Source organism: Dipodomys merriami, unplaced genomic scaffold, assembly GCF_024711535.1.
Source record: "Dipodomys merriami isolate MVZ:Mamm:240054 unplaced genomic scaffold, mDipMer1.0.p SCAF_45, whole genome shotgun sequence".
NCBI lineage: Eukaryota > Metazoa > Chordata > Mammalia > Rodentia > Heteromyidae > Dipodomys > Dipodomys merriami.
In genome coordinates, this window is record NW_027206013.1 from 2,058,742 (window position 1) to 2,078,624 (window position 19,883).

The 19,883-nt window shown below is 53.2% G+C and overlaps 1 protein-coding gene across 7 annotated transcripts; it reads left to right on the top strand.

Moving 5' to 3' along the window:
* Positions 1-1,300: 1,300 nt before the first annotated feature.
* Positions 1,301-19,671, top strand: Aifm3 (AIF family member 3). Of its 7 annotated transcripts, none has more exons than XM_069994285.1 (21): positions 1,301-1,375; positions 3,766-3,977; positions 11,172-11,385; positions 11,572-11,681; positions 11,883-11,992; positions 12,086-12,130; positions 12,627-12,723; positions 12,807-12,919; positions 13,211-13,297; positions 13,921-14,012; positions 14,102-14,232; positions 14,318-14,433; positions 14,508-14,579; positions 14,672-14,735; positions 15,298-15,374; positions 15,477-15,594; positions 16,731-16,829; positions 17,171-17,246; positions 17,771-17,875; positions 18,503-18,523; positions 18,757-19,671. In XM_069994285.1, exons 2-21 carry the CDS (start codon positions 3,947-3,949, stop codon positions 18,794-18,796), a joined length of 1,818 nt encoding a protein of 605 aa, XP_069850386.1. In that variant the 5' UTR covers positions 1,301-1,375; positions 3,766-3,946; the 3' UTR covers positions 18,797-19,671. The 7 variants fall into 7 exon arrangements, with proteins under 7 accessions (XP_069850386.1, XP_069850387.1, XP_069850388.1 ...); XM_069994286.1 differs by lacking the exon at positions 1,301-1,375 and adding an exon at positions 3,039-3,363; XM_069994287.1 differs by lacking the exon at positions 1,301-1,375 and adding an exon at positions 3,039-3,363 and having other exon boundaries at positions 3,786-3,977.
* Positions 19,672-19,883: the final 212 nt, after the last annotated feature.

The window sequence follows — 19,883 nt, forward strand, 5'->3', positions numbered from 1 at the left end:
CACAGTCACACCGTAGAAAGCCAAAGGTTGTCTTCATGCTGGCCCCCTGCAGGCAGGAGCCTCACATCACAGCATTGAACTGTAATCCATGCAGGCCATTATCCAGCTGGTGGGCAAGCCTCAGTAGGCCCCCACCTTCCCATCTGTAAGATGGGTTGGGTGGAGCAGGAGTGTGGTATTTGCCTTCCCCAGCAGAGCTAGTGGGTTCCCATGTGTTGAACGGTAGGTGTAAATCACTTCCCTTAATATGACTCATGGTGTTAATTGTGCTGGAGGGACAAGGCCACCTGACCACAGCTACACAGAGTTGGAGAAAAGATAGGCATATCAAGCAACGCAACACTCAGGTGCTGGGAATCAAAATAAAAGGTCTGTCTGCCTGGGCAATGGCGGCTCACACCTGTAATCCAGGATCACAGTTGGAAGCCAGCCCCAGCAGGGAAGTCCCTGAGGAAACTACTCAGAAAAAGTGGTGCTGTGGCTCAAGTGGTAGAGCACTAACCCTGAACAAAAGAAGCTCAGGGGCAGCACCCGTGACCTGAGTTCAAGCCCAAGGCTGGCTCAAAAAAAGAAAAAGAAAAGAGGGAGGAAGGAAGGAAGGAAGGAAGGAAGGAAGGAAGGAAGGAAGGAAGGAAGGAAGGAAGGAAGGAAGGAAGAGAGAAAAGAAAAGAGCTGTACCCTGGTGTCTCTCAAGTGTAATCCTAGCTACTCAAGAGATTGAGATCTGAAGACTGTGGTTCAAAGCCAACCAGGTAGGAAAAATCCATGAGACACATTATCTTCAATGAACCACCTAAAAACCGAAAGTGGTAGTGCACTACCTTGAGCAAAAAATCTCAGGGACAGCACAGGCCCTGAGTTCAAGTCCCACGACAGACCCAAACCACAAAAATGAAAAGAAGACGGGGAGATCCAACTCCGGAAGGTGGGTGGAGGTCTCTGAGGGAGATGCTGAGGGCTGTAATTTGAGTTTTCTCCTGGAGGCAGATTTCAACTTGCCCCGTGTCATCCACCAATGGAGACCCAGAGACCGGTCCCAGGTACCAGCTTGTCATCCCCTGGTGGGGAGGGGGGGGTGTCTGGAGGATCTCGGGGAACGCAGATCCACGTTCCCACTGTCACCGCTCCGATCAAGACGCCCAGGCTCTACTCCCCCGACCCCCACTCCCCGGCCCGGCGTGACCCCTGACCCCGAACCCCCTTGCGGGTCCGGGCCAGGCGGGGCGGGGCTGGGCGCCGCGGCTCCCTCCCGGCCGCAGTGCGGCCGCAGCGCCGGCCCCGCCCCCGCCCGCTCCTTCCCCCCTCCCCCTTCCCCTCCCCCCCAGCGGCCGCGGCCCCGAGCGGTTCCGGAGCCCAGGCCCGCGCACCAGCCCAGGTGAGCGCCCGCCCCAGAGACCCCGGCCCCGGGGACCTCGGGTCCTACATCACCACCCCTGCCCCGCATCCCTGCGCCTCGGGGCAGAGCGCGCACTCGCGCGTGGGTCTCGGACCCGGGGTCGATGCGTTGGGGGGCTGGGGGAGGATCAGCTGCGGGGACTAGATGAACCCACCGGGTGTGGAGCCCCCTCTCTTGACCCTCCCGCGCCCGGCTGGCCCTCCGTCCTCCCCCGGCCCTGGGCCCCCCGCGGAGCCCTCCCGAGCACCGGCCCCCTTGCCGGGGTGCTAGGGTCTGGCGAGGTAGGGGTGACCGGGATGCAGCGGTCTGGAAAACGGCTTCCCAGACGCAGGGAGCTGCACGTGCGAAAGCAGGGAGAGTGGACAGGAGGCTGGAGCGCCACGGGGGGAGCTTGGAGCCGGGACCGAGGCGATCAGACGCCATCCCCGAGCGTTCCCGGAGCCGCTGCGGCGGAGCAGGAGTCTCCCCGCTCCTGGAGATGAAGGAGTGGGATCGGGAAGGGGGCGGCCGACCGAGGAATGGGAGAAAGGCTCCCATCAAAGGAGCTAAGGAAGCTTCTGCCGATCCCACCCCTGCGGGGTCCCCGGAAGCCCTGCCCCCGAGCATGGGCACCTCTGTGAGGGGGGGATCAGTACCCGCCGCACAGGTCGGCGGTCCTTGGACCAAGGTACAGGCTTCCTGGTTGGCGTTTACACGAGGCGCTGAGAACGTTTCAATAATGGGCAGCTTGGAGCGACACAGAGTACTCAGCAAAACTTGGGGGCCCCTCCCATCAGGGTGAGGCAAAGATCTTCGCCTTTGAAGTCGGGTCCAAGCTATTCTCCCACACAATAGGTGAAAGGCAAGGACCCCACCAAATCTTCTTCCAGGCTGAAGCTCTGGACATCGGGGAAGGGAGGGAAGTCTGGCCAGGCCCTCGGGGGTCACCCCTCTCCCCTCAGTAGGACTAGATCCTACCCAGCAGGTAAGTTCTGAGCAAGAAGGTGAACAGGACTGAGCCACAAGTGAAACCAGGACCTCAGCCAGAGCTCCTTGGCGCCCAGGGAAAGGGGCACTGGCAGCTCAGTTTTATATACTGGATGACAAGTGAGGGAAAGAGCTAAGGCACCCCCAAGTGGCTCTGGTGCCTCCACTTTTAACAGGCAGGTAAGATGAAGGGCCAGGCAGGAGTAGGCCTTCCCCTCCTCCTTCTCAGCCCCCTGGCTCTCAGGCACTGTTCAACAGCCTTCCCTGGGGTCTCAGGAAAACCTTCCAGGGGAAATGGAGGGCTGAAGGCGGATGGAATGTGGAAAAGTCCGTGGTAAACAGGGCAGCAAATGCCTTTGTCCTGAGCCTTCCAAAGTCCACTGTTAAGCCCCATCTTTGGGAAGGCTCACCTTGTGGCCCTGAGGCCAGCTCTGCTGCAGTGATCTTTCTGTTGACCAGGTACCCCATCCCCCAGCCGGCGCCTTGCAAGGCCATAGGTAGTATGGGCGCCTCCTAGAGCCCTGCCCATCTTAGACCTAAGATAGGTAGGGGATTGACATGGCACACAGATTCCCCTGCCCCCCCCCCCCCCCCCCGCAACACCTGCTGCTTGACCTTGGCAAAACCTTGGTTTCTCAGTTTCTCCATCCGCTGTTGGACATGACCCTAGCACCACAGAATGGGATGGAGGGGGGCGGTGCCTTATGGCTGCCGGGCACAGGCTGTGGCAGGGCTGTCTGCCTGGCTTCCCTCTCCCCCAACCCCATTAGTCCTGGGCTGGCCGCCCATTTGTTCACCATGGAGCTGGGTTTCCCTGGGGACCAGTGGACTGGCCTAGCCCCACACCCCCAGCCCCTCCTGGCCAAAGCTTCTACTAGGAGGAGGGGGTAGAGGCTTTGTGGCTTCCTGGACCCCTGCCCTCCCTGCCCTGCCTTCCAAGGCCAGGCAGCCTCTGCCATTACTGGACTAGGAGCAAGGAGCAATGGCTGCCCTTGGAGGAGGTGGGTGCCTAGTGGTCGCCATCCAGGGTGGAGGCAGACACCAGGGACAGCTCTGTGTCACTGTCATTGGAAGAAGGACTAGGAGGGCTCTGGCTTGCTCAAGGTGTCCCAAGCGTTGATGGCCTTCTGGGAAAATGGAGGGTCTCAGAGTTATGGAATTTGGAGAAGGGAAGTTGTGGGCTGGTGGGTGGGTTGGGCGCTGAGGATTTCTGGACAAAGCAGTTCTGGGGCTGGACAGAAGGTGACCAACATTGGAGCAGTGGACATAGGCTGTGCAGAGAAGGAGGGGAGTATGAGGTACTGAGTCCAGAGGGTCTTAAAGGAAGGTGTCCTGCATGGCCCCTACATGCAGCTCTCCCAGAAACTCCTAGTCTGTCTTTGTTTCTATCCCCCCCCCCCAAGCCCTGTCTTGCCGCCTCCAGTGTCCCCTACAGGTCCTTGAGGCAGCTCCGGCTGGGATGGCTGCTCCAGCATCTCTAAGGGCTGAAAGGGGCCCATCTCCGCGGGAGGCACCCTAGGCCTCTGACAAGGACTTCCCAGCCATCTGTGCTCCTGCCGCCCTCCAGTCCTCAGGCCACTCGCCATGGGTGGCTGCTTCTCCAAGCCCAAGCCAGGTACCTCCTCTCCTCTTAAGTCCTCCTCCTCCTCCTTCTTTAGCCCTTCCTCCTCCTCCTCCTCTCTCCACCACCCTCCCTCCTCCTCTACCTTCCTCCCCTCCCCCCTGCACTCCGCCAGCCTCCAAAGTAGGTCAGGCTAGGCAGGAGCCCGGAATGTTAATGCGCTGTTAGATAGGAAGGGGTGAGGGGGGGCTGGAGAGGTTCTTCAGGACCCCCCCACACTGCCAAATGCCCCTCTCTATTTGGGGCTTGGGTGCCCATGGCAGGAATAGCAGCTGAATCCTCCTTGAAGCAGGGAGGAGAGGACCCCTCCTGTTGCCAAGTTGGAGGGGCTGTAGGGATGTCTTCAGCCATGGTATGACCTCTCTGAGCCTCAGTTTTCCTCTACATGATGAGACTGTCCACCCTGACCTTTCTAAATTGCTGGAAGGATAGATACAGTAGTAGTTCCAATGCCTTTATTTACCTGCCTTATTGACCGGCTGTGTGATCCTAGACTGCCATCTCAGCCTCTCTGGGTAGCATCCCCTTTCTACAGAAATGCCCTGCTCTGTCTAGCCTAAGGGCTCTACCACAGAAGGGACCATTGCAGGGTGCTAAGGAAGTGGAGATCTGCTCTTCCATTAGAGATGATGTCTGTGGGGTTCCCCCTCTGATCCCCACTTTCCTACTTCCCTCTTCACAATATCCAGGGAGGCAAGGCATGCAGCCATGACAGGGATGGAGAAACTGAGATCTGGGGAGCCCTCCAGAGTCCAGCTAGTACTCCACCCACCTGCACCCAATTTGCCCCTGCCAGCTCACCCCGGATCCCCTTACCTGATACCTATCGGCTCCATTACCTTGGAACTTGTGAGCCTTTTCTCCTTTTTCCTGGGTTTGAAGGAGAACCTGGGGGAGGGAGAGGAGCTGTGATGTGTTGCCTGGCAGATAGCCTGCTTGCCCCTGCCCCTGAATCCTCTTTTCCTCCTCTTCTACTGCTGTGCCATGGACACCCAGAACTGGGCTGGGTTTGCTCCTCCTGGCTTGAGTAAATGAGGTCTATCGTTATTATCTTTAAGTAGTTGTACGAAGGGGTCTCAATTCAACATGTCAGTTTATGAGCACAACGCATGTTGATCAGTGTCTCCCCTTTCAATATCTGTCAATTTTGGTCTCTGCCTTCCCTCTTCAGAAGCGGACAGGGGGATGCCAGCTGGCCACTCACTGGGCACCTGTAGGACTGCTGGGCTGACAGGAGACCCTGGGCAGAATATGTCACCTGCAGGTTCTTTGTGTGTGTGTGTGTGTGTGTGTGTGTGTGTGTGTGTGTGTGTGTGTGTGTGTGTGTGTGTGTGTTTGTGTGTGTGTGTGTGCGCGCGCGCGCCAACCAGTACTGGGGCTTGAACTCTAGGCCTGATGCTCTCAGCTTTTTTTGCTCACAGCTGGCACTCTACCACTTGAGCCACACCTCCATTTCTAGGCTTTTTCTGGATAATTGCAGAGTCTCACAGACTTTCCTGCCTGAGATGGCTTCACCCTGCAATCCTCAGATCTCAGCCTCTTGAGTAGCTATAGGCAATAACCACCAAGGTCTCAGATACAGGTTCTTTTATGGACCCCAAATGGTTGGCCTGTTTGGGACCACAGGTGACTTTGGTGTGGTCTGTCTGTCTGTCTGTCTCTCTCTGCCTCCCCCACCTCTCCCTCCCTTCATAAGGTGTAGAAAGCCCACCAGAGCCCACTTCCCTTTTCTTTCTTTACAATATCCAGGCTGGCAGGACATCCCTCCCTCCCTCTCTCCCTCCCTCCCTCCCTCCTGCTCTCTCTCTCCTCATTCTCTTTTTTTCCTTCTAAGACAAAGTCTCACTATGTTACCCAGGCTGAGCTCCAATGCTGTTTAGGCATTCTCATAAACCCAGAGGCAGTGCTAAGAGCTTGAACTCATGAGCAACAATCTAGTCCCGCCCCTTCCTGGCTATGTGGTCTTGGGCAGGTGATAGACCCTCTCAAGTCCTACATGTCCCTGATGTATAAAATGGGGTGTTTCACTTAGCATAGGACCTGGCATCCAGGAATCACTTACATTCTCCTGAACTGGAGGCTGGGTTAGTCAGGGGTGAAGCTTAGGAGATTGCAGGATATGGGCATGAGATTTCAGTAGAGGTTAGCTGGGGCCACATAAACAGCAGAGATAGCACAAGACCCTTGGGCAAACATTTATCCTTCCACTCCTCTCTGCTCATCTGTCTCTGTGCGCTCTAGCACCTGCTTCCTGAGCTCCCTCTGAGCTTGCTCCCTAGAGTACTGTCCTGGTGTTTCCTTGTTCCTGATAAGATGCTAGGCCAGTTCCTGCTGAGCACAAAACAAGGAAGAAGGACAGCTTCTTTTTATTTATTTATTTTTTTTGGGGGGGGGTCCGGTCGTGGGACCTGAACTCTGGGCCTGGGTGCTGTCCCTCAACTCTTCAGCTCAAGGCTAGCACTCTACCACTTGAGCCACAGCGCCACTTCTGGCTTTTTTTTTCTTGCTTATGTGGTGCTGAGGAATCGAACCCAGGGCCTCAGGCATGCAAGGCAAGCGCTCTACCACTGAGCTACCTTCCTAGCCCCAGGACAGCTTCTTCTGACATCTAGTTTCTTATTTTTTATTAGGCCAGAAGTGCTACCTGGAGGCTTTTGCTTTTCACTATGGCTGCTAGGAGGCTCAGAGCTAGTTGATAAAATGAAGTCTGGGGGTGTAGCATAGTGGATAGAGTGAGTGTTCAACATGTGAAAAGTCCTGAGTTCAATTCCCAGAATCAAGGCAAACCAAAATACACTACTTCTTCCCAATTATACTCATTAAGCTTCCATTCTATACACATACACATACACACAGGCGCACGCGCGCGCGCACACACACACACACACACACACACGCAAATACATGGAGTTATGTTCTATATATACACGTACAGAATACATACATATCTATATCTATATCTATATCTATCTATCTATCTATCTATCTATCTATCTATATATCTATATCTATATATATATATATATATATATATATATATATGTAACAAGTAAATGCTATTCCCTCAGGATTTTTGTGTGTGTTGGGTGATGTGCTGGTTTGAACCTAGGGCCTTGTACATGCTAAGCATGTACTCTGTCACTGAACTACACCTTTAGCCTCTCCTCTCCATTTTATAACTAAGGAATCTTGAGGCCCAGAAGGGTAAAGCAGGGTCTTATGGGCAGCTGGGGATCCTGGAGCTGCGGTTGATCTGGCTATGTGAGCAGAGCCACCCTCCTCACCTGCCTTTCTGCCACTGCTCTTATTTATTTTATTTTATTTTATTTTTTGGGTCCGGTCGTGGGGCCTGAACTCTGGGCCTGGGCACTGTCCCTCAGCTCTTCAGCTCAAGGCTAGCGCTCTACCACTTGAGCCACAGCACCACTTCTGGCTTTTTTCTTTTTGCTTATGTGGTGCTGAGGAATCGAACCCAGGGCCTCGTGCATACAAGCAAGCACTCTACCACTGAGCCACCTTCCCAGCCCTCTGCCACTGCTCTTGACTTAATGGCATCCTGCATGGCTGTATCAGGAGCACTGTGCATACTTCTGGAAGAAAGTGGAGGGTGGGAGCAGCCTGGCTTGGCGTCATCTGCCCTCCCCTCCCCTCCCCGCCAGGCAGTTCCTGTGGACTCCCACAGCTCTCTTCCCTGATGTCAGCTGAGCCTTAAGTATTTTTCTTTTTGATTCTTCCAAAAACATTCTAACACCATGACATCAAGCGTGGAAAATGGAGGAGAAGCCTCTACAGGACACAGCCATCTAGTGGCCTTGTGCACATGAGCACTCCCTGCCAGGCTCAAGTAAACGGACTGACCTTCACCCCTTCCCCTGCAGTGCCTTGGCTTGAGCTGCAGGCCGGGACTTGCAGATGGGGAAGGGGTCTGGGCCTGAGTGAGGGGATGAGGCAACATGGAGAGGCAACATGCAGGGGCCTGACAGGCAGGGACGCAGAAGCGGCTATGTCTGAGGAGTAGCATACAACCTAGCCAGGGACCGGAGGATGGCAGCCTACTCAAGTAAACGAGGAGAATGGGTGGGCAAAGGCCAAGGCTCAGCAGCTATGTCAGGTGTGAAGTGGAGGGAAGCGGGAACCCAGGCAGCCTGGAGACACTGGTGCCTTGGGAACTGAGAGAGGAGCCTCTTTCTCCCACATGAGCCCATGCTGTGCCAGGAGCTCAGCTTCTTCCTCCTCCATCTTCCCCCCTTCCTCCCCTCTCTTCAGCAACTCCAGGAGGCCGGATTATCGCTGCTAAAAATTCTGTTTATTGTTCCCTTCTAATTAGAAAAATACCCCAGGCACGTCATAGGGAATTTGGCAAATGCAGAAAAGTATGAAGAACACAACAGTCGCCAGCTAGAGTAGGCCCCGCAGGCACCTGAGGAAGCGAACTGTGAGGGGCCTGTGAGGGGCTGCACACTCTGATCTGCCCATATGGACTGCCTGCGCCCCCCTCCCCCACGCTGTACAGGAAGTTGTCACAAATCCAGGACTTGGTAAAAGATGAATGGATCCCAAACTGGTAAGGACAGCTATTTTAAGAAGTTGGGCCTTCACTCCTGCAATCCTATCTACTCAGGAAGCTGAGATCTGAAGATCCAGGTTCTAAGTCAGTCTGAGTACATAAATCAAGAGACTCTTACCTTCGATTTACTAGCAAAAAGCCAAACGTGAAGGCATGGCCTTGAGTGGGGTAGGGGGAAAGGGGGAACATAGTGCTCATAGTACACACACACACACACACACACACACACACACACACACACACACAATGTTCAGCTAGGTGAGGTGTTATGGTGGTGCATGGTTATAATCCCAGCTACTTGGGAGGTAGAGGCAAGGGGATTGTGAGTGTGAGGCCAGCCAAGGAAAATTTAGTGAAACCCTATCTCAAACACAAAGCTGGAGGGCTAGGAATGTGGCCTAGTGGTAGAGTGCATGAAGCCCTGGGTTTGATTCCTCAGAACCACATGCACAGAACCAGCCAGAAGTGGCGCTGTGGCTCAAGTGGTAGAGCACTAGCCTTGAGCAAAAGAAGCTCAGGGACAGTGCTCAGGCCCTGAGTTCAAGCCCCATGACTGAAAAAAAAACAAAACAAAACTGGTTCCAGTGATTCATGCCTGTAATCCTAGCTGCTCAGGAGGCTGAGATCTGAGAATCACAGTTTGAAGCCAGCCTGGGGAAGAAAGCATGTGAGACTCTTATCTCCAATAAACTGCCAAAAGCCATTAAGTGGAGCTGTGGCTCGGAGGTAGAGTAACCTTGAGCAAAAAAGCTTAGAGATAGTGCCCAGGTGGTAAGTTCAAGTCCCAGGACCTGCACACACACAAAAAATAGTATGGGATGGTAGAGCTCATGTGGTAGAGGACTTGGAGGACTTGCCTAGCTTATGTGAGCCCTAAATTCATCCCCTAGTACAGGGGAAAAAATGGAATTATGTTGTATACTTTTTTTTTTTTGGTAGTGCTATGAATCAAAAGAGCTTTGCAAATGTTAGGCAAAGTTTCTAATCCTGAACCACACTTCAGTACTCATCTTTTTTTTTTTTTTTTTTAACTTTGAGAAATCTATTCAAGATGGCCGTTAGGGTTCAATTCTCTAATTGCAGCATTCAAGAGGCTGACTGGAGGATCTTGAGTTAAAGGCTAGCTACCAGCCAGGCTACATAGTCAAGCCCTACCTCAGGAAAACAAAACAATAACAAAATGTATTCAAACGTAATAGTCAAGTTGCAAGAATAGGACAGTGAAGCTGAGTGTGGTAGGACATGTCTATAATCCCAGCTACTTGGGAGGTAGAGACAAGGATTTGAATTCTAGGTCAGCCAAGGCAAAGCAGTATGTCACTGTCTCAAAACCAAAATAAAAGCCGGGCGCTGGTGGCTCACGCCTGTAATCCTAGCTACTCAGGAGACTAAGATATGAGGATCTCGGTTCAAAGCCAGCCCAGGCAGGAAAGTCTGTGAGACTCTTATCTCCAATAAATCACTAGAAAACCAGAAATGGAGCTATGGCTCAAGTGGTAGAGCACTAGCCTTGAGCTGAAGAGCTGAGGGACAGTGCCCAGGCCCAGAGTTCAAGCCCCACGACCCACCAAAGAAGAAAACAAACAAACAAAAAAAGGTTGTTCAAGTCTGCAATCCTCACTATTTAGGAGGCAGAGATTGTGGGATTGTGATTCAAAGCCAACCAGAGCATAAAAAGTTCTCAAGACTTCATCTTAATTAAAGGTTGCACAGGATGGCATGTTACCTGTCATCTCAAGCTTGGGAGGAGGAAGCAAAGTAGCTCAGCACAGTGGTATATGCATGTCATCCTAGTGACAAAGAAAAAGACAAATAGGAGGATCACAGACCAGACCTACCCAGGCATGAAGTTACCTTCTCTTGAAAATGACCAACATAAAAAAGGGGGTGGCAGAGTGACTCAGTGCTAGGGTGCCTGCCCAGAAAGACCAAGGCACTAAGTAAACGCTAGTAGCAAAATTAAAGTAAAATGGCTGGGGGAGTTGCTAAAATGGTAAACACTTGCCTAGCACATATGAGGACCTTGATTTAATCCCTAGTACCTGGTGGCTCTGTGTGTGTGTGTGTGTGTGTGTGTGTGTGTGTGTGTGTGTGTGTGTGTGTGTGTGTGTGTGTGTGTGTGTGTGTGTGTGTGTGTGTGTGTGTGTGTGTGTGTGTGTGTGTGTGTAAACCGTGGTCTCTGGACTTCCTCACTCAGATTCCCTGCTGTTTTCAGGAGTCATTCCCTCATGTATCTCTGAGATGCCAGAGGCATCATATTTACCAGAGGATAAGAAAGAAGCAGGATTCTTTCACAGAGGTTGCTGGGGAAGGGACAGTTTAGGGGTGAAAAGAGCCCTAGTCTCTGATCCTCCACTAATTTTGCTATTGGTAATGGAAACCCTAGAGGCTGGGAGTAGAGCTCAGTGGTAAGGTGCTTGCCTTAGTGTGGGTTTCACTCCCAGTACTGCAAAAGAAGAAAAGAAAAGGAAAGATACAGAGTTGAATTCAAATAGACCCAGAAAACTTGCTTGTTGTCCCTCTGTTTTCTAGAAAAGCAGAGGGCTTAGAGGGGAGATGGAGGGGCAGGGCCAAGGGTCCTGCACTTCCACAAAGGGCTCATGGGTTGGCCCTGCCCACAGTGGAGCTCAAGATTGAAGTGGTGCTGCCTGAGAAGGAGCGAGGCAAAGAGGAGCTGTCAGCAGGAGGGAAGGGCAGCCCCCGGGCCTACCAGGGCAACGGCACTGCCCGCCACTTCCACACAGAGGAGCGTCTGCCTGCCCCACACCCCTACCCTGGTCCTCAGGACTGCGTGGAGGCTGCCGTCTGTCATGTCAAGGATCTGGAGAATGGCCAGTGGGTGCTGGGCCTGGGAGGGTGTCAGAGGGCAAAGAGATGGAGGTTCTGGATGAGGGGTGAGCCGAGGTGGGAGGTTGGGAGGGGCTTCTGATCTAGGCCTGCTCCCTGGAAGTCTGGACTCTGAAGTAGGCACCCAAAGGCCTGCATCCTCAGCCTGACCACTGAGTGCAACCCTTTCCCCAGGATGCGGGAAGTGGAGCTGGGCTGGGGGAAGGTGCTGCTAGTGAAAGACAATGGAGAATACCATGCCCTAGGCCACAAGTGTCCACACTATGGTGCACCCCTGGTTAAAGGTGAGATGTTGGGGCACATGTGGAAAGCTGGGTGGGACCATCCCTGCTTTTACTCCAGTAGGCTTGCTTGGCTCCTCCCTAACAATAGCATCTTTTATCTATTACTGGGGTCTCCAGAGCTATGGGGAACACCAGTAGGTGCTGGGGCATAGGGATCCTTGGAGAGGAGTCCCTGTTCCAATCTGCCTCACCATCCTCCAGGCGTGCTATCCCGGGGCCGGGTGCGCTGCCCTTGGCATGGTGCCTGCTTCAACATAAATACTGGAGACCTGGAAGACTTCCCAGGCCTGGACAGTCTGCACAAGTTCCAGGTGGGGCTGGGAGTACCTAATGAAAGCCTGGGAGTACAGAATCATGCCTGATCAACACTTACAGATCAGTCCTGAACACTGATGCTCTTGCAGGTGAAGATTGAGAAGGAGAAGGTGTACATTCGGGCCAGCAAGCAGGTAAGGGATGGCTTAGGAGTCAGGCAGAGGCCAAGCAGGGTATCTTGGCTCAGAAAAATGAACCAGTGAGAGCTGGGTGCTGGTGATTCATACCTGTAATCCAAGCTACTCGAGGCTGAGTTCTGAGGATTACAGTTTAAAGCCAGCCTGGATAGGAAAGTCTCCAAGACACTTATCTCTAACCATCAAAAAGCTTGAAGTAGAGCTGTGGCTCAAATAAGAGCATGCTAGCCGTGAGCAGAAAAAGCTAAGGGATGGCACTCGGGCCCTGAGTTCAAGCCCCAGGATCGGCATACCTGCCCCCCAAAAAAAAATAAAAAGAGAAAGTGGGTGAGGGAAGGAAAGCAAGAAGAAACAGTGCCCCGGCTCTGGTGGAAGGAAAGCTGGCGTAGGAGTAGAAGAGCTGCATGGACATGAGACTGGGCTGGAGCAGCAGGACCTGGTCAGCCAGGATGACACAAGCTTCCAGCTGCTTCCATCCTCCTGCCACTCCCAGGCCCTGCAGCTGCAGCGAAGGACCAAGGTGATGGCCAAGTGCATCTCTCCAAGTGCTGGGCATAGCGGGAGTACCAACGTGCTCATTGTGGGTGCAGGTTGGTGTTAGAGTCATGAGGGGCAGGTTGGGGGTTGAGGATGAGGGAGAAGTGGATTATGGAGAACAGTACCCTTCCTTCAGGTGCTGCTGGCCTGGTGTGTGCAGAGACACTGCGCCAGGAGGGCTTCTCAGACCGGATCGTCCTGTGCACGCTAGACCGGCACCTCCCCTATGACCGCCCCAAACTCAGCAAGGTGGGAGAGTGGGGCCCAGAGGGTCACAGTCAGTGACCTGGATCCCTAACTTACTGGGTCCCTGTCAAGCTCCCTTGGGACTTGTCATCCTCAGGGACATGTCAAACCGCCCCTCTCCACTCATACCAGGACCATCTGGGGTGCCCTTAAAAGACCTGGGTTTATTGAGTTCTGTCTTGCGGCCTCCATGTGACCCAGGGCTGGCCTCACTCTCCCTGGGGCTCTGTGTCCTCTGTTGAAAAAGGGAAGTGTGGCCACCTGGCACTGTCTCAATTTAACTATGTTCTTCAGTCCCTGGATGCACAGCCTGAGCAGCTGGCCCTGAGGCCCAAAGAATTCTTCCGGGCCTATGGCATCGAGGTGCTCACAGAAGCCCAGGTATGAGGTTATGGGCAAGAAATATGCTAATGAAGGGGTTAATAGCAACCAGAAGGATCAGGAGGTCATGGTGGCATCTGAGGGGAGGGTTATTCTGCCTTCTGATCCTACTGCACAGACCTGGTACTGTGTGTGTGTGTGTGTGTGTGTGTGTGTGTGTGTGTGTGTGTGTGTATCAGTACTGGAGCTTGAACTCAGAGCCTTGAACTCTTGCTTGGCTTTTTTTTTTTTTTTGGCTGAAGGCTGGTGCTCTACTACTTGAGTCACAAACTGGTTAATTGAAGGGAGGTAAGAGAATTATGGATTTTTCTTCCCGGGATGGCTTTGAACTGCAGTCCTCAGATCTCAGCCTCCTGGTTAGTTAGGACTAACTACCAGTGATCTGTCAGGTATTCTCGGTGGGATCATGGACACAGGCAGAGTTCCAGGATGTGGGGAGATAGGTGATCAGATCAGTGCCAGAGAGCATGTCTTCACACAGGTTTTGAGGGGCAACCAGTGCCCAAGGCTTACAGAATGAAGGCCCAGGATGGCTTTTCAGAGCCTAGCTTGGCACTGGAAGTGGCCAGTAAGGTCCTGGGCCATCCCCAGATCTCACTCTGCCTTGGGGGTGGAGATTACAGGTGGTCACTGTAGACGTGAGAAACAAGAAAGTTGTGTTTAAGGATGGCTTCAAGCTGGAGTACAGCAAGCTGCTACTGGCACCAGGGAGCAGGTGGGTGGTCATCCCTCTTGCCCTCTGTTGGGACACTGGATGGGACTCTGGCTAGGCCAAAAGGGTCTCACTGGGTTGCTGTCTCTCAGCCCTAAGAGCTTGAGCTGCAAAGGCAAAGAGGTAGAGAATGTGTTCACCATCCGGACGCCTGAGGATGCCAATCGTGTGGTGAGGCTGGCCCGGGGCCGAAATGCTGTTGTTGTGGGAGCTGGCTTCCTAGGTGAGTGGCTGATACTGTTGACAGAGGTGGGAAGGCCATCATGGCCAGTGCCTGCCAGCTCTGCCACTCCTGCCTACCACCATAGGGATGGAGGTGGCCGCCTACCTAACAGAGAAGGCCCATTCTGTGTCCGTGGTGGAGCTGGAGGAGACGCCTTTCCGGAAGTTCCTGGGGACCAGGGTTGGTCGTGCCCTAATGAAGGTTAGCCTACCCCCTCGGAAACCCTTGGTGTCCAGCCCAGCTCCCACTACTTACTTGTATACCTGTCTTGGTAGATGTTCGAGAACAATCGGGTAAAGTTCTACATGCAGACAGAGGTGTCAGAGCTACGGGCCCAGGAGGGAAAGGTGGGCTCTTGTCTTTCCTCACTGCTATGGCCCGACACTCTTCCTGTGCTCCGAGGTAGGCCCACCTGTTCACCTCCTCCCACTCCCCACAGCTGAAGGAGGTCGTGTTGAAGAGCAGCAAGATCCTGCGGGCTGATGTCTGTGTGGTAGGCATTGGTGAGTTGGGTGGGTAGGCAGACACAAATGAGCAGAGCCATCACACATTCTTAGACTTGCCTCCCCCATCCCCGAGCCTCAGTTTCACCTCTGTGAAATGAAGACATCAGTGGTACCCACTTCCCAGGGCTGTTGGGAATCCTATACCTAACTTACTTGGGCTAGGCCTGGAAAGGAGTATATACCAAATGACTGCTACAGACTGCTATTCAATTCCATGCCCTGTCTGAGCTGTAGGACATAGACAAGCCTTGAACTGATTCCTACTAAAGCTGAAGTGACAGTTGGGGGGGGGGGGAAGAGGAGGTGCAAAATTGGAAGATAGCAGCACAAAGTAGGAAAGGTATGACCAGCTGACTGTCCCCTGGGGGCTTCTTGGAGGAGGTGATCCTGAAGTTGGATGGAAGTCAAGGGGTGTGGGCAGAGGGGATAGATGCATGAAGGCCCCAGGTGGGTAGCTATGATGATCAGTCTGGGGGCATGTACAGCAGGTGAAGGATGTGGACTATTCATATCTCAGGGTGGGACCAGGTTGTAGACACAGTAGCCTCTGTCCTGTTAGGTGCGGTGCCCGCTACAGGCTTCCTGAGGCAGAGTGGCATTAGTCTGGATTCCCGAGGCTTCATTCCTGTCAACAAGGTGGGGCTGTGGAGTGGGCAGGGGACTGGTTGGGCTAGAGGTGGTTGGAGGTCCATGTTGGCCCCTGTCCCACCCAGAGAACCTTGGTCTCTCTCCCCACAGATGATGCAGACCAATGTTCCTGGCGTGTTTGCTGCTGGTGATGCTGTCACCTTTCCCCTTGCCTGGAGGAACAACCGGAAAGTGAACATCCCACACTGGCAGATGGCTCATGTGCAGGGTATGGCCAGCCCTGAGGCATGGAGAGGGGTGGGAGGCTATCCCAGGATCTCAGCCTCCTCCAGACTCATGCCTCAGTTTCTGGTCTGGGATCATCAGTCCTGTGCTCGGTGGCAGCCTGTCTGGACAGCCTCTTTTAGGTGATCAAAACAATGCACAGAGCAAGCCCTGTAGTCCATCTCCAGACACCTGCTTCTAGTGCCCTCTGAATACTGTGTTTAACCAGGCATAATCACCAGGTGTCTTTCCACTGGTCTTTTCCTTTTTCTCAAAGATACATTGGCAACCAACCTTTGCAGTCACCCTGGAGAGAAGGGAAGTGGGAATTAGTAGGCCAGCTTCCCACTCAAAGTCTGTCTCCTTTGGGCCTCTGGACTTTCTCTGTGAACTCAGTTGCCTCATGTAACTTTGAATAGCCATCTAGTACAGCTCATTGAGTACATTTCCCCTCACCATATTTAGTGGCCACCAAGTTCCCTGAGCCTTACCTACTACATACATCTGTCTAGGCCCTTAAGCTGAAGATTCCTGTAAATTAGCCAGCTCAAGGCCTCACAGACTGGACTGCTGGACTTCTGGTCCAGAACCAGGGATTTTCCCGTTGTACCCACCTTCCCTTTCCCCATTTACTATCTGAAACTTCATTCCTGGCACCCGTTTCTGTTCAGGGTGTAAAGTTGCTGGTAAGGAACCAAAGGCTTACTCAGCAAAACAGAATTAGGACTTAGAAATTAACTGGGCAGATAGGTACAGGGAGTGGTTCTCATATATTTCAACTATGGAGTCTGGTAGGGTCTTACAGGAACTGGGGAGCTACCCATGCTGTTCTTTCAAATTGTTCCATACCGCCTGCCATTTCTGCTTCCCAGACCTTTGTACTTCATTGGTCCTCTTTCTTTGAACCTGATGTGTCTGATTAGCTGCCAGTGGTCACAGTGGAAATATAGAAGCTCTCCCACATCCCCAACAAGACCTAGGGCATGTCATTCAAATTCTCCAGTCAGGTGTTTCCCTTTATGAATCAGCTGCACCTGCACGTGGGCCACACCTGTCAGAGCCCCCCCAAGAGCGCAGGGGCAGGTAGTGTGGGTGTGGCGAGGGCAAAGGTCCGAGCTTGCACTGCTCTGGGTCTCACAGGGCGCGTGGCAGCCCAGAACATGCTGGCGCAGGAGGCGGAGATCAGCACGGTGCCCTACTTGTGGACTGCCATGTTCGGGAAGAGCCTGCGCTATGCAGGTAACTAGGAGTCTCGCAAGAGGCGGGGCTTAGAGCGACTAGGGGCGGGGCTTGAGAGTAGAGGTGAGGCCTGCAAGATGTTAGGGTCGGGGCTGAGTCCATCCTAGGAACTGGAAATGATGCCGTGTGTGTGTGTGTGTGTGTGTGTGTGTGTGTGTGTGTGTGTGTGTGTGTGTGTGTGTGTGTGTGTGTGTGTGTGTGTGTGTAACTAGAGTCTACCTAAAAAGTGCATGGAAACGGGGGGTACCAGCCACGGGTTAAGAGGGTAGAGGTGGGGAGCAGTGAAGCCCCCCACTGCCTCCCTGGCTTACGTGGACGCCACCCACCTGCCTGGCCCACAGGCTACGGAGAAGGCTTTGACGACGTCATCATCCAGGGGGATCTGGAAGAGCTGAAGTTTGTGGCTTTTTACACCAAGTGAGAACAATGGGTGCAGCAGGGGCACAAAGCACCTGGAGCCTGGTGGGGAAGGGAGACATTCCAGAAAAGTTTTCCTCCTGGGGAGGGGGCTTAGCCAACAGGTGGGCCAAGTGGCAAAGGGAGGCAACTGGGCAGGAGGTAAATAGAGGAAAGGTGAAAGGGCAATGAGAACTCTTACTACTACCCATTGGTCAAGCATTTTTATCCTCCCGATAGTTCTTTTAGGTGGGTGCTTTTAGAATGAAAGTTACACAAACTCTGAGTGTTGCTGAGGGCTGATGCTTCCCTAGGGAAGGCTAAAGTCTAGGCTGGGACAAAGGGAGGACTAGGTGCTCAGGACATCCTGTTGCCCTGGGCAAGATCCCTCCCCAAGTTCTTGGTGGACAGGAGGGTGCCAATATTCAAAATGGACATGGCCATTGAAGTGGAGGTATGGTTCAAGTGGTAGAACATCAGCTTTGAGCAAGAAAAGGAGGGCCTATTCTAGGCAGTCCTCAGGTCCAGCCACCCTTTCTCTACAGAGGTGACGAAGTGATTGCCGTGGCCAGCATGAACTACGATCCCATCGTATCCAAGGTGGCCGAGGTGCTCGCCTCAGGCCGTGCCATCCGGAAGCGGGAGGTGGAGTGAGTGTGGGAGGCCTTGGGGTGGGGGATTAAGTCTCCTGTAGGATTGACTCACCAGCTAACTTGGCAGCAGCTGCCTTCCTACCCCTAATCTTTCAGGGCCCTTCCTCTAACTCTTGGTACCCTTCAAGTTAGGTTTCCAGGAATGCTAGGCAGTGTGGGGCATGGATCATGAGCAGGATGGATATATGTGCATACAGGAGGCAGAAAGGGCCAGACCAAGGCCAATGATGTGGGAAGGGGTCACAGCTAATTGCTTGGGTGATCACCAGATCTGAACTCTTAACCTATGTGGTTATGCTGAGTCTAGCAGTAGATAAATGGGGAAATGCAGCTAGTGATGTTTCTGGATATGCCCTGCAGAGATATGGGATGGTTGTCTGGAGTCTGGTAGGCATCAGGCACTGGTCATTACCTTCAACCCAGCCTGGTGCCAATAACACTCTACTGTGGCTCAACATGTGTGCAGAGAAAAGTTCTCAGGGACTGGGGAAAAAGAATACTATGGGGCTAGAGGCTATGGGATAGATAGGTCTTAAGCTGGAAACAATGGAGGACCAACAGTAGACATGATGAATAACATGGTCTTTTCCTGGCCTTCTGTTTCTCTCTCTTGCCTTCGCAAAGGTTGTTTATGCTGCACAGCAAGTACGTGTGTCCTCTGTCCTTCCCATTGACCATTCTAAGCCTTTCCCACCTCAGCCCAGAACCTCCACCCAGTGATCTACCCTTCCTCTACCCAAGTACATTTCCCTGCTGGGCACCAGGATCTGGCACAGAGAGGCCTCTTGCTATCATGAAGATAGCCTCTGGGCTATCATGATGCCCAGAATGGGAATCTACCCTCTTCTGTTTTGACTCTCTTTCTCTCATTCCTGCAGGACTGGTGACATGTCTTGGCTCACTGGGAAAGGATCCTAAGCTCCTGTACAGTGGACTTGGGAAGGCATGCTGGAGCACCAGGGTCAGAAGCCAAGCCTGGGGGACAGGTGCCAATCTTCAACTTCCCAGGATCCCCCAGGGTAGAATCTGAGCCCTCCCAATGCTTGTCTTTAACTGCCTGGCTCCCCCCACCCCCACCCCAAGAGGTTGCTGATGCCTTGAGAAGATGCTCATTCACCAAGGCCTCAGCTGCCATTGACAGCTGGTACTGCAAAAAGAAAAGTCTCTGCCTCTTCTCTCTCTTCTGGTCCCCAGGAGGTCCCTATGACTTGCTAGAGATTATCTTAAAATTAAAATGCACACATTTGAAGATTGGTGTGACTCCCAGTGTAATTGGGCCAATACTCAAGAGGGAAAAGGAAAATTATAGGGAAAGCAAAGAAGTTAGGCATCTGAGTACCCAAGGAGGCAGCAACAGATTCCCTCCTGTCTGCAATGTCAAGGAAAACTAGTAAGTGATTTTGCATCAGGATTTTGAAGAAATGGCCCTCCAAGTAGAAGGGACAGCACATGAAAAGGGCTTGAGATAAGAAATTCTTCTTCATAGGTGGGAGGCAGTTTACGTCTGACTTTTGGGGAATTGTAGGATCTAGGTCCTGTCACACCATGCTACTTATATAGGCGGAGCTTTCTGAACCCATGTCACAGGTGAAGAAGCGAAGTCTGCTATTAAATGTGTGTGCGTGTGTGGGGGAAATTCCAGAGGCTCGGCGACCTGCTGCTTCCCAGCCAGGGGGCGAGGGGAGCCACGTGGGACCAGGGATAAGTGGGTCAAGCAGAACGAGGAGAGTCGCACTGCAGTCGAGCTCGGAACCCTCCAGCCGGGATCCTGGGAGCGACGGAAGATGCAAGCGGTAGTTACGTGCAGACAAGCATGCCGGGAACCTTGGGTCCGAAGCCGCTGAGCATCCGCAGGTGGCCTGAGGCTGGCAGGCTCTGGGAAGTCCCAGTGTTGGGACGCCGCGTTTGCTTGACCAGAAAGGCTTCCCGGAATGTTATAAGCTCGCAGCCAGGTTCCGCGCTGGGCCGCAGTACTTTAATTAGTAAGCTTATCCGGAAGTGTAGG